General features: G+C 38.3%; 1 protein-coding gene across 27 annotated transcripts in view; it reads left to right on the forward strand.

Annotated features, from left to right (window-relative positions):
- The first annotated feature begins 565 nt into the window (after nt 1–565).
- pacs1b (phosphofurin acidic cluster sorting protein 1b) overlaps nt 566–14,983 on the forward strand; it is a 113,855-nt gene continuing 99,437 nt past the window's right edge. For all 27 annotated transcript variants that reach the window (XR_015495143.2, XR_015495150.2, XR_015495149.1 and 24 more), the window contains exon 1: nt 566–967. Coding sequence is in view for 4 of the 27 variants with exons in the window: in XM_087260248.1 (XP_087116374.1) it covers nt 819–967 (149 nt within the window). In the remaining 23 variants the exon portion in view is untranslated. The remainder of the gene's footprint in view (nt 968–14,983) is intronic.

Genomic DNA, 14,983 nt, shown 5'->3' on the forward strand with positions numbered 1-14,983 from the left:
TTCAGATACAAAAAATTGTGAGATGTCATGACTTTAAAAAAACAAGAAACACACAAATAAATTAAAATATAAATCAGATTTTGTTGTAATATTGTAGTTTTTAAATTTTTTTCCAATATTTAGCTTGAATTTAGATGCATTATCTTTCTATTTCTAAAGATTTTAGGTGACTAAAATATTATTTTAATAAATATATCTGTTTAATAAATCTGTTTTGTCCAAATGCACCAAATATATTACCTAATAATTACCTATATAATAATATAATAATTTATTAAAAAATATAAACATTTTCAAAATGAAAAAAAAAAAAAAAAAAATATATATATATATATATATATATATATATATATATATATATATATATATATATATATATATATATATATATATATAGTGTAGCCTATATAACAATCAACATTTCAGGATTCTCATCACAATCTAGAATTCAGTCAGTCTCTCTCTCTCTCTCTCTCTCTCTCTCTCTCTCTCTCTCTCTCTCTCTCTCTCTCTCTCTCTCTCTCTCTCTCTCTGTTATGAGGGCTCGTCTTTCACAAGAGGCGTTGCTCTTCGACTGTGGCGCTTCTTCTCTGCGAGGCAAAAAAAGAGAAATTTCCGCTTCCTGCACCGACAAACAACTGAACTAACGCAACTTGAGGAACATTCGCACCCGCGGCTTCCACGGCGGAACCGAGCCTCGCTCCCCGCGGACGGACGGATGATCGCGCTGCGGTAGCCTTAGCGGATCGGCGCCCCTAAAACAGCCGCTTTATTCGGGCTTTTCCTGCATTGTTTTCAAACATAAGGATCCTCCAGTTATGTCGGAGCGGGGAGGGCTCCCAAGGACTGGAGGCGTACCGTCTCCGCAGCCCTCCAAACCGGTGGCCATCACCTCCAATCGGCCGGTGCACATGAACCTGTTTGCCACCTGGGAAGTGGACCGGTCCTCCCCGAGCTGCGTGCCGAGGTAAGGCGCTTGAAAAGCGGGGAACGCTGCAGCGGCGCACCGCTGAATGACGCTGGAGGTTGTGGGCTTTCGCTTGACATTTAAACCACATAAAGGACAACACAAAGAGTTAAACCTTTAGGGAATGTGATTGTGTGTTGAATGAGGTGTGATTTAATGAATATAATTAGCGCGGAGAGGTTTGAGAGAGTGCGTGTTTGTGTGTGTCGCGGTTTGCAGCGAAAGCGATGTGAATGCTCGGTGGTTCAATCCGAACACGACAGTGCGGTAAAGATGAGAACTTCTGCTTGACAAAGAGCTGGAGGTGACTATGTTCAGACATGCAGGGGTTCAGGGATTGTTTTCCAGTCTGTCTGTCAGTGCTCTCTCTCTCTCTCTGTGTCTGGAATGCTGGCTGTGGATCATGCTTTATGTTCCAGTGGAGTCTTCTGGGAAAATCTAACTTCAATAACTGACAGGGATTATGTTTGTTTGCATTCGGCTTCTGTTGATAATAGAAATACATTATTGTTGTTATTCATCATGTCTACCTCTAATCCTGCTGCTTCCACCTTATATGCATTTATTGGTTGCATATGTGCATATATGAATTACATCTGAAAGCTGCATGAACACACTCTCCATTGGTGTATGGTCTGCTAGGATGTATGACAATAAGGATTGTGTTTGCATTTGGCTCTTGATAATGATAACAATGTATTATTGTTATTGTTGTAAATAGGTCTGCAAGATATTGGAAACATCTGACATTGCGTTGTTTGTTTTGATTTCTGCTATTTTTCTATATTGCTATACAGTAATTTCACCAGATGACTTGAAGGCAAGGCAAGTTATAGCACATTCAAACACAATGGTAACTAAAAAGTGCTTTACATAAACATAAAATACAAGAAAAAATGAAAACGACAAAGAATATAGAAATTAAAATGTGTTAAAGATGTTCATTTTATTTTATTGGCGTGATTTTGTACGACAGAAAATCTGAATAAGGGTATTCGGTTGAAGAAATTAATCAAATGTAAATAACTCAATAGTCTTCCTAGTATAATAAACAATAAATACTATTAATCTTTGTAAAAACCTTCTCATACACAAGTGGTTTAAAATAAATACACTTGAGTTCTGACAGTCGTAGGCCTTTAAAACGAAGCAAACAAGCTAGGCCTGGGCGATTAATCGAAAATCGACATTCAGAATCTATAATCGAGCTAATTTTTCCAGGTCAAATTTTTTTTAATCAAACTTTTTATTATATTATGATTTATACTTTTTATGATATAATACTTTTTCCAAGCGCACAAATACGATCCAGCGCAGCCTTCGCAAACCAGCACACCTCCCAAAAAAATGTGCTTAAACATCACAACGACGTAGCTTTGGGCAAACTTTGTGATTGGTCAGTTTGGTAGTTTCAATTATTTTAAAATCAAGTAATGCATCCTTCTTTTAAGAAGCTCTCACTTGTAATATAGGGTTGGGTACCGAAACCCGGTCCCATTATAGCACTGGTACCTTTGTTACCGGTATGTACCGGATGAAATCAGCATATGAATTTCGATGCCACTGGTGCTGCGACAAGGACGTAAGAAGCATCAAGGGGTGCATCAAAGGCACACATAGGTACGCGTTGTCACACCATCTCGAAACATTTAATCCTAAACAGCTTTGAGGAATACGAACAGGCTATGTCAGACCTGTTGTTCTTGTTGCTTAGGGAACGGATGCACGCAGTACAGCGCATTCGGTGAGCGAGAGCGACTTCAGATCAACACGCATGATCACGTTCATTAAAATCGCTTAAACTAAACGCTCTAAGGCGTATTTTACAAGCAAGGATTCTGACAAAGCAGTGTGAAGCAGATGCTTTACAAAAGTTGCGTGTAAGGGGAAAACACGTAATTAATTTGTATTAATTTCATAATGCAAATCCTAAATTCATGCTAACCAACAAATGATCAAAGGAAATATGTTAATGTAATTCAAATATATGAAATATGAATTGATATTTACTATGAACTTTATTATATTGTTCTATTAAAATTTTAATTGAAATTTAATTAAATTGAAATTTAAGTAATTCAATTTAATTTAACATTTTTTAAGTTTAAAACTTAAACTCTATGCGTTTGCGGGACTCATTTAATGCCCACAAACAAGTGATAATCTCCTGGAAATCGCGCGTCTCCCTCCAAGTCCTCAAATAAGTCGCGCACCTTTCTCACCCCCGAAACCCTCCTCGCTCTTCAGACACGTCACGCGCACTCTGTCAAACACCCCCCCACTTTTCACATGATGCCGACTCCATCGTCCAAATTGGTCGACATCGCCCATCCCTAATCAGAACGTTCTATTGAGTATCGCCTCTCGGTCACTATTAGCTTTGATAATACTAATCATAAACTGAACCAAAGTTCCTTTAAGGCAAGTCATTTCACTCGGTGTCCAACGCCTCTCGGGCAGTATGCTTTTGCACTCTGTTTGAACGAGGATACATCAAATTCTCCAAAACTACCTGCCAAGCTTAAGATTACATTTCATATTATGATTAACCAATAAAATTAAAAAACAACTGTCTATTTAGTTTCATTTCTAAATGTTTATCTCTCACAAAATCTGCAGAAACTCACGTCTGGTCCAAGCCCCTCCCCTGGGCAATTGTCATCCTATAGCGATCGCTGATTGGATTTGTACGTGCGCAGAATTCTGCAGATTTTCGCTGATTTTTAGCCCATCATTAATTCTGTTTATTTACTTGAGTAAATGTGTGAAAATCTATATTTATTCAGTTTTTAAATGAAATACAGTAATATTATTGACTAATATAAAAATGTTCATCTATATTATATATCTATAGTATATGAGAGACCTGCTTTGTTTACCAAATGAAGTGAATATAATTGGATTTGCATTTTAAACATTACATTAAAATGAATAAGATAGTATTTTTTATTTCACATATTAAGGTTTTAGTTGTGATACTCCCTAAATCATTCCACAGAAATCCGCAGATTTTTACCAAAATTTTCTGCAGAAACAGCAATGAATTGTCCGTAGATTCCATCAGGCCATAGCGATTGCTGATTGGCTCCTCTACTAGAAGGCGGGGCTTCATTTGCCATATTGACAGTTACACTTTTCCTCATTCAAAAGTCTACGAGTGACATGTCTTGTGTATTCTATAGTCTTTAACTGAACTGACTTTGCAGATTGCAGGATGTGAATATTATTGCACATTGCAATATCTTAAAGAAATGAACGGACAAATGTACTTCTGATAGCTGAATAAATATGCTTTCCATTGGTGTGTGGTTTGTTAGGATATGACAATGTTTGACTGAGATACAACGTTATGAGTATCTAAAATCTGATGGTGGCAAAATAATCTAAATATTGTGAAAATTAGCTTTTAAATGTGAACAAATGAAGCTCTTAGCAATGTGCATGTTGAGTACTGCTATGTTTGCAGTAGGAAATGTACTAAATGTCTGCGTGGAACATGATCTTTACTTAATATCTTAATGATTTTTAGCATAAAAGGGGGAAATCGATCATTTTGACTCGTACGTTGTATTTTTGGCTGTTGCCACTGATATACCTGTGCAGCTTTGTTCTCCAAGGTCACGTATTGTTATATATTAAATATCAGGAAATAACAAATCCAACTTTATCCTATTGGTTTCTGACTGAAAGCTGAATTGCTGGGAATATATTGGCAGAATGTGGGTTTCCTCCAAGTGCTCCGGTTTCTCCCACAGTCCAAACACATGCGCTATAGGAGAATTGAATAAGCTAACTTGGCCGTAATGGATGTATGTGAAGGAGTGGGTATGGGTGTTTCCCGGTGCTGTGTTGTGGCTTCAAGGGCATTTGCTGTGTACAGCATATGCTGGATAAGTTGGCGGTTTATTCCACCGTGGTGACCCCTTAAATAAAGAGACTAAGCCGAAAAGAAAACCAATGAATGAATATATAATGGCGGAATAAGTTCTGGAATTTGGGATTCGGAATGTGGTCTAAGGCTTTGTGTTCTAAATTGGGAATGGTGTGGAATTGGTTTGGGATGCTGCCATGGTAACAGTAGAGCTTAGGGTGTTGTGTTCCAATCTGCTGTTCTGGAGAAATGTGGAGATTCATTGATGTTGGTTTTGTTGATTATTAACAACAGATTATAGTGTTATAACAATTAATATAATCATTTACGGGCGGTTAATAAAATCTCAAGACATAGCATGAACGTAAAACAAGTCAGGCAGACTCAAACAATGAACCGATGATGAGCAGAAGGTTATCTGTGTGTCTGTGTGTGTCTGTGTGTGTGAACGTGTGAACAGCTGAACCAAAATTGAGTCCTGAACGAGGCAATGATCCCAAACAGAGCAGCACATCTACAACACAACAGCTGAAGGCGAAGAAAACCCCAAACATCAGGCTGTTCAATAGTCCAGTCAAAGTCTAGAGCTCATCCTAACTGAAATGAAGAAACTCCAGAGTGATCTGAGGAGATCATTACATATAATGAGTAATATGTGCTAGGCTAATCAATTCTTCCTTTTAACAGAAGTTCTGCTTGCACAAGAGAGCATATGAGGAAAAACACTTGGCGAATCAGAGTGGTATGGTACAGTTCAGTTCGGTACGCTTTTATGTCTGTTTCCACTGTTACCTAACAGTACCTAAACGCGAACCATACCACTTTTTGGGTACCCTTTGCAATGGGTACCTAGCACGACAAAAGGCGGAGCTAGACGCGCAGCTAAACGCTATTGGCTAGGAGCTAGGATGATTCTAAGTTCCCAAGCACTTTGGGGGCCCCCAGATATGTTATTAGAGGCCCACGACCCCCCACATCTCTGCCCACCCCTCTCTTCACTTTTGTCCATGAACCTTTACCAAAGGTGTTCACTTTCTCCAGGGAGCTGGCGATCTTAATTAGAAATAACAAACTTGTTGAGCTGATGATAATAGCGTGCGCATGATTATTCAAGATATCCAATCATTTCAGAAACTGACAAATGCGAGAGTGAAGCGCAAATGATTCTTTCAGCGACCTAAAACATGAACAAACTGCCATGTTTAACTATTATTAGGGCTGCTCAATTATGGGAAAAATCAAAATCACGATTATTTTGGTCATAATTGTAATCACGATTATTCAAAACGATTATCAGTTGAAGTCAAAATTATTCGCCCTTCTGTGAATTTATTTTATATAAATTGATATGGTTTCTCTTTCACGTGTCTTTTGATTCTCAACTTGTTTGTTTATTACACAAATGAGGATTAATATGAATAATCACTAAACACCGTGCATGTATTTGACCATTAAAGCGCTCGCATTAAGATGGCGTTAGATGTGCGTGTGTTCTGCTGTCTGAGGCTAAGCGCGGACCGCGCGCACACAGACACACACAAACACACACACACAATACCTGTCCGAGGCTAAGCGCAGCACGCAGACACACAACAGTGCGTGCTCTTTCGCGCTTTTAAGAATATGAATGATGCGCATCCCATGCTGCAAAAGTTACATAACAGCACATCTTTCAGTCACTTTCACGTGGAACTGGAATTAATTAATAATAATCGATTAATGGTTTTTCATAATCGTTATGAGCCGTAATCGAAACCGGATTTTCGATTAATTGCACAGCCCTAACTATTATCATCACCTTCTGGACTATTATTAACTCAGAATGACAAAGTTACTCTCTAACAGAGGCTACACGTGTTGCTGAAGATTAAAGACACCGATGAGAGGTTTGCACTGACTGTGGGCGATATGTTGAGTTGTTTTTGAACACAAATAAGGACTAAATGTCTGCTGTGTGTAGTTTTTCTGTAAGTGGTATATTGGAGACTGTAAGGGTCTGTATGTGTTCATATATGTTGCATTTATTTATTGTATATAATCGCAGACGTTACAGTAGGCTATTTCACATCATTGATCTGCAGTTGTAATCAAATCATGTTCATTGAAAGGTTAGTAATGGACCGTACTAACAAGGGACAGTAGACCGGATCATTACTGGCCCTAACATTTAATTTGTCTGTGACTATTTTTCAGTTGCGTACATTTTAAGTTTGTGCTTTTAAGTCTTTAAACACTACCTTCTCTGTGATGGCGTAAACACGATATTGCTTTCCAGTTCCTCTTATCTGATTTGATGTTTTGTGCATGCTGTTTTTTCCAAACCTGAGAACAACCAGTACAGTGAAGAAACAGCAACATGGTGGCAACATCAAATTATAAGGCTAAAAGAAAATGTCTGTTTCTTTTCAGACATTTACGTGGGAACAACTTGACAAAATAAGAATGAAGTGATGTTTGCCGTCAGTTTGACAAGTCAGCCATCTTTTGTGAGATGATTTCAAACTGCAATTAAACACCTGCGCATTTTCCATACTTCTATTTACGTTTGCATAACACTTTTATTTGCAATTTTTTAAAGTATTGAAATTATAGATTCACAGACTTTATTTTGGACACATTATTTAAAATATGTGGCTAAAAAATAGCTGTTACCTTCCCTTTTTTTTTTTGGTGGGGCCAGTGAAAATTTTGGCAGGGCAAGTTAAAATCTGAATGTGGCGAGAGGGCGTGGCCGAGAGCCGTGGGAACAAACTGAGGCCACCGCGTAAGTGAATACACCTGCGGTGCGCACCTGCCGCGGATCCCACGGAAGGAGCTCTGAACGATAAAAGGAGGAACGATAGCAGCGGAAGCCGAGAGAGGACCGGGCCCGGACATATTTTACTTTTGCTTTCAGTTTGACGGCAATCTCCGTGAGGAGGTGCCGTCCGTTTGTTTTGGTTTAGACGGCAGTCTCCGTGAGGATCTGCCGTCCCTGTTATTAATAAATAATTTAAACCTGCGTCGGTTCTCCGCCTACTTCTTGCTGGCGGCCAAAGGGCCGTGAACTTTATTACACTGAACCACTTGCCCGATCGGACCAGTAGAAAAAATCCTTAGCGTTGTACCCTGTGATCCATAAGATAATCATGATCTTTCTTCTAAGCAAAAAACAAAACAAACTTGATTCTCATTTTACCCAGAATTGTGTAGCCCTACAACTACCACCATGTAATTCAATAGGGGGTGTAAACTTTTTCACAGGACTGCATATTGTCTTGGGATGCAGCCGTGGAGCTTCATGCTTTGAATTCCAGCCTGCTGTTCTGGAACTTGTCGCCGTCTTATGTTGATCCCAGAAACGTGGATGGAGAGTGTGCAGAGATTCAGGCTTTGTGTTTCTAAATTGGGAATGGTATGGAATTGGTTTGGGATGCTGCCATGGTAACTGGAGCTTGAAGTTCTGGCGGCGGATTGTCACTCCGTGCCCATGTGTGATCAGGTGAATTTGTGTCATTAGCTGTGTTTTTATTCAAAGGTGTTAATTAGATTAAGGCCAAAACTGAAATGTCACATAAAACATTAGTGAATGAAGCAGCGCTTCTATACAATGACTCAAAAGCCCCTTTCACACAGTGATATCAGTAAATATCCGGAAATTTTCCAAAATGACTGGTAAATTTAAAAAAGCTCTGTTCACACAGGCAAGGACGTTCTGGAATTTTTCGGGAGAAGACTGTTCCCACATCCATTCCAAAATACTGGTAAATTCTGACATCGCTAACCAGAAATGAGCTGTAAACGACTGCGCTTGTGTGTCACAGTTTGCATCAAGCATCAAGCATTAGCTAAGTGTGAACTCTTGCACTGATATTAAGATAGAGGCGTTAACATTGGAATGGGTTCAATAATCACGATACTACGATTGTTTACATTTACATTTAGCCATTTAGCAGATGCTTTTATCCAAAGCGACTTACAAATGAGGACAAGGAAGCAATTTACACAATTATAAGAGCAACAATGAATAAGTGCTATAGGCAAGTTTCAGGTATGTTAAGAAAGTGTAAGAAGCAAAACAATAGTAATTTTTTTTTGTTGTAGTTAGTGAATGATCCAGAGAGGCAATTGCAGATTAGGAAGGAAAGTGGAGACTAAATAGTTGAGTTTTTAGTCGTTTTTTGAAAAGAGCGAGTGACTCTGCTGTTCTGATGCAGTTAGGGAGTTCATTTCACGAACTGGGCAGATTGAACGCGAGCGTTCGGGAAAGTGATTTCTTCCCTCTTTGGGATGGAACCACGAGGCGACGTTCATTCACAGAACGCAAGTTTCTGGAGGGCACATAGATCTGCAGAAGTGAGAGCAGATAAGAAGGAGCAAAGCCAGAAGTCGCTTTGTAAGCAAACATCAGAGCTTTGAATTTGATGCGAGCAGCAACTGGCAGCCAGTGCAAACGGATGAGCAGCGGAGTGACATGTGCTCTTTTAGGTTCATTAAAGACCACTCATGCTGCTGCGTTCTGGAGCAGCTGAAGAGTCTTGATAGAGTTAGCTGGAAGCCCCGCTAGTAGAGAGTAGCAGTAATCCAGTTTGGAGAGAACAAGAGCTTGAACAAGGAGTTGAGCTGCATGTTCAGATAATAAGGGTCGGACCTTTCTGATGTTGTTGAGTGCGAATCTGCAAGATCGAGCAGTTCTAGAGATGTGGCCAGAGAAGTTTAGTTGGTCATCAATCGTTACTCCAAGGCTTTTCACCATTTTAGATTCAGTAATGGTTGCCCCATCCATCTAGATTGAAAAGTTATGGTGTAGAGTCGGGTTGGCAGAAACTTCAAGCATTTCTTCTTTCAAGTTCTTCAAAAGCAGATCGTGTTGACATTTTAATCATCTACAATCAAATATCGTCATGTCACACGCATTTATAATGCTCAAAACCATCAAGCAAATCCTCTCTGCTCCCTGGAGTGAATACAGGCTGTTAATGCCGACCACACACGCACGTGAAATGGCTGCCCATTGAAGCTAATTGGTTTATTTGTATTAAATGTGTATTGATGGAGCAATTGAGACGGATCTGGGCAGCACAGCATGCGCTTATGTTTTGCACGGCATCACGCCGCCGCTATTGACCGGAAACTCTAAAAATACAGCTGAATATCGATCAGCTTGTTGATGTTTCACGTTCGGCCGGAGCTGATGACTGTATTCAAAATGTAACGCATTAGGAAAAGAGCACAGCGCTCTCCTTTCCTCGACTATCATCTTGCTTGGGAGCGCTATTAAATATTAACGTGATCTTGTTTTATGTCTAATTCAGGTGGACAATAGCCCTGTAACTCACCCCGGCTACTTAATTAGAGCTAAAGATGGCACAATGGGCAGCCGGGTCTGATTTCTGACTGGGTCGTGTGCATGTTTACTAGTTTGGAAATGTGCGAAAAGAGGGAGTAACGAAGTAGACGCGCGTAATGACGAGCATTAAAGCCATTGTTTTTCTAGTTTAAATTGGACATAATGGAAGTAATGACTTGCAGTTCAATGAATAAGTCAGGAATCGCTTTGGGCTGCGTTTCACACAAGTAGATCAGGGCGAATGGTGGACATCTACTCATGCATACTCAAGATGCACTCTTATACTCTTTATTGGCTCTTTATTTACCTGTAGCATCATTACAAGCTTTAGATTCCACACACAAAAAGCTCTTTAGATCATTAAATGTTGTTTTCTTTGGGGAATAAATGGTTATTTTAAGATCTGTTGACTGAGAGGTGGACTGCACGGTGGCTCAGAGGTTTGTACTGTGGCCTCACAGCAAGAAAGTCACTGGTTTGAGCCCCAGCTGGGCCAATTGGTTTTGGTAAAAACATGCACTCGCTTTCCATAATAACTGAAATAAATGTAATCGGAACATATAGAGCCCATGTTTTCTCTGAGAACATTACCTTTCTATTCTATATATAAATAAATACATAACGAGGCGATTTATTAAAAAATAAAATGTAATATTTATTATTTATTAGTAAATTTAAAAAAAAAACATACTTTAATAATAATATTAATTATGATGATGATGATGATGGTATTATTATAATTAAGTAGGATATTGTTTATTTAATTTACATTTTTTTTTTAAAAGTCTACTTTTACAATTTGACATGCAAACCACTGCAGAAATGTTCTAACCAGCAGTCCCATGTTATATACTGTACAGATACTTAATAAATAATCTACTATAAACTAAAAGCATTACGTATGCTGTGTTTTTTGTTTTCACAAGCTTTGGAGGCGTAACATAAATTCCGCTTTTAAATAAAAGGTCACCAATAGCTTTCGCCAAGAGGCTGTGTTCAATTGACATCAATGTTTTCAAAGTGCTCTGCGAAGGGAGCGTGATTGTAAACATGAAGATCGCTAAAACTGAACTGTAAAAATACCTGAAAGCAAATTATAGCTAAGAGAGATGACCTTAAAGCTGATTTATTTTTAATCATTCCAAGTTTAAATGTTAGAATGTTTTAAACGAATAGGGTGTGTGTGTGTGTGGGGGGGGAGGGGGGGTAATTGGGAATAGAACACAACCAGGAACTTTGTTTCTAACTGCAGCTCCAGAGGTGTAGTTGCAAGTGTACAAGTTTGTGACACAGTTTGCGAATGTTCGTTGGAGCGACAGATTTGGGAAACATCAAATCAACAAACTATGTTTGTAACGATGGAACTTGTGAGTTTTACACTGATTTACGAGGATCACAGTATGCCATTTCTCCATAGTGAACTTGTAATATTCAGATATGCAAAGGTACAGTATATCTAGATTTTCAGTCTGTGACATCTTTAAATCTAATTTCTTTCATAACTATAATTATACTGCGGTCAAATACATTTAAACAGCACTCAAACTAATGCATCAGTAATTATAAGCACACTGCGGTTATGACAATTGGTGGCTTAAAAAACGTAAAATAGCGACCGTTAAATTACAGAAATTTACTGTAAAATAACAGGTAAATTACAGAAATTTATCAGAAATTTAAATGCAAGCAAATTTCTGTAATTTAATGTCCATTATGTTACAGTAAATTTCTGTAATTCAACAGCCATTACTTTACTTTTTATTTCTGCCGGAAATTAATCGTAAAATCACAGATGTTTTTTTTTTACAGTGTACCTTAGGTAAATGACAAAATTTAGAGCAGAAAATATCATTCTTGTAATCTTACTAAAAACGCTTCAGAGGCGTTGCTCGCTGCAAAAGTTGGGACTTTCTCAACTTTTCAAGCGGCGACGGAAGCGTCAGCCAATCAAATCACTGTATGCAAATACACCAGCTCTGACAGTATCCGGTTGCGGACTAATTACATTGGCTGACGCTGCTATGTCGATCGCGTCAGCCCCAACTTCAGACAAACCCTTTGTCAAGCGCTGACGCTGAAGCCCCGTGTGAATGGGCGTAACGACCGTGGCCTCTAGCGTCTGTCACTAGAGCACTTTTAGAGGTCAGAGGAGTGAGGTTTACCTGCACAGCACTTACTAGCTGGCCTCCGTTACATATGCAGGCTGAAAAATTAGCTTCTTTAGTTTGGTTTCCTTGACGTGAAAGTGATATGACACAATACTCTTCACAACGTGCATTGGTCACTTATATTCAGCTGTTTACATGTGTCTGTTGCCTCAGTACAAACATAATAGGCAATTTTCACAATATACACGTTAAACTAAACCTGTCCCATTTTTATAAATAGAGTCCTACATATACACGTAGTGCTATTCTAGGTAAATGACAAAAAATTAGGGGGAAATGATCATTTTTGTAATCTCTCTAAAAATATTGTGGCCAATCAAATGCTTTGTTTCGATCAGGGGTGCGTTTCCCAAGCAACAACGTAACTCGCAGTTGAACTATCATAGTACAATATATCAGTTGGGAAAAGATTGATGTAGTGACGAGTTGCTGTTTTCAAAATGACATCAATGTTTTCAAAGTGCACTATGAAGGGAGCACAATTGTAAACATGAAGATTGCTAAAACTGAACTGTTAAAATACTTTGAAAGCAAATTACATCTAAGAGAGATGACTTTAATGCTTTTTTTTTAATTGAGTCCAAGTTTAAATGTTAGAATGTTCTAAATGAATAGGGTGTTTGGGGGATAAGTGGGAATAGAACACAACCTGGAACTTTGTTTCTAACTGCAGCTCCAGAGGTGTAGTTGCAAGTGTACAAGTTTGTGACGCAGTTTGCGAATGTTCGTTGGAGCGACAGATTTGGAAAACATCATATCAACAAACTATGTTTGTAACGATGGAACTTGCGACCTTAGTTGGCTTAAGATGGTTTTGGAAACGCACCCTAGATTGTTTTTCAACAGAGTTTTACACTGATTTACAAGGATCACAGTATGCCATTTCTCCATAGTGAACTTGTATTATTCAGATATGCAAAGGTACAGTATATCTAGATTTTCAGTCTGTGACATCTTTAAATCTGATTTCTTTCATAACTATAATTATCCTGTGGTCAAATGCATTTAAACAACACTCAAACTAATGCATCAGCAATTATAAGCACACTGAGGTTACAACAATCGGTGCGTTAAACGCTTAAGTGCTGCTCAAATGCAAGTTGAATAAGTGTTTTTCTTAGTTTGTTTTTCTTGAAGTGAACAGACCTCGATTCCTAAGGCAGTGAGTGACTGCAGCATGTGTGCTGTCATTAGTGGACAGTTTTTGTTATCACGGGTCTGTCATTTGTCTGATATTTGTTGAGATAAAATCCTTCCTCGCAGGAACCCCTGAGCGTCTTTTGGCAGCTGAATCGTTGATTTGAGCCAAAGGCCAGCAGGAAAACAGACTGACACCTCGTTCCACACAAACAACGTCAACAACACATTAATCTGAGTCTCAGTATGCCATTACATTCACACTTCTGTCCAACACTTCCCCATTAAACCTTCAACAATGAAATCCCACCAAATGCTCAGTAATGTCGAAGTTCCGTCTTCACGCTAAAACATGATGGGTTGTTTTAGCACACTGCTGGGTCAGATATGGACAAACCTGACTTGTCCTGTTATCTTTTCATTATCATTATTACAAGTATTTATACCATTATCATTAGTAAGGTTGTAGTTGTAACAGTAGTAGTTGTAGTAGTAGTAGTAGTAGTAGTAGTTGAAGTAGTAGTCATTGTAATAGTATCGATTGTTATTGAGTAATTGTTACGGAGATTATAGAAGTTGTAGTTCATGTAGTAGTAGATGTCATTGGTATAGTAGTAGCAGAAGTAGTAATGGTGTGGTTGTTACAGTAGTAGTAGTCGTAGTCGTTGTTGGTGTAGTAATATCAGTAGTAGATGTTGTTGATGTAGATGTAGTAGAAGTGATTGTAGTAGTAGTACTAGTGGTAGTAGTAGTAGTAGTAGCAGTCGCAGTAGACGTTGTTGTATTAGTTGTAGCAAACGCTATAGTAGTATCAGTAGTGGTAGTCGTTGTAGTAGTATCAGTATTAGTAGACACTTTAGTAGTAGTAGTCGTGGTTGTGGCAGTAGTAGAAGCAGTAGTAGTTGTTATATAAGTAACTTTCTGTAGTAGTAGTTGGTGTAGCACTTGTGATTTATTAATATTGTTGTCAGTTATTACTGTTGTCCTTTCTTTCTTTTTACTCTCATATTTACTATCATACATTAATAAGCATTGTTGTTACACCCTACCTCTGACTGGTTTCTTTCTATATGTTTTATCTGTATCTGTGACACTTGCTTCATTTATTGACTGTTATTGTTCCTAATGTATGTACCCTGACCTGTCCACCAAGTTACCTTTACATGCACACACACACTCACACGCACACACTCACGCACATACCAGTACTTGACTATATTGTTGATGTTTTTGTTTTGTTTTTGTTTTGTTGCTTTGTATTTGTTATCTGTTGATGTTTTCTTGTATTTGTATGATTTTTGCATATTCTAATTAAAAAAAAAAAGATATGGACAAACCTAACTGTTGGGTTAAAAATGTGTACCGTGAAAACTATTCTGTAGAGTTCATTATAGATAAAATGGCAAACCACTGTTTGAAAATACAGTAGAAACAAAAAAAAAAAAAATGTCATTACACCATATATACACTGAATAACACCATCTAAACACTGACATTAAAACTTAATTAGC

This window comes from Danio rerio, chromosome 7 (genome assembly GCF_052040795.2).
Source record: "Danio rerio strain M-AB ecotype USA chromosome 7, GRCz13ab, whole genome shotgun sequence".
Classification (NCBI taxonomy): Eukaryota; Metazoa; Chordata; class Actinopteri; order Cypriniformes; family Danionidae; genus Danio; species Danio rerio.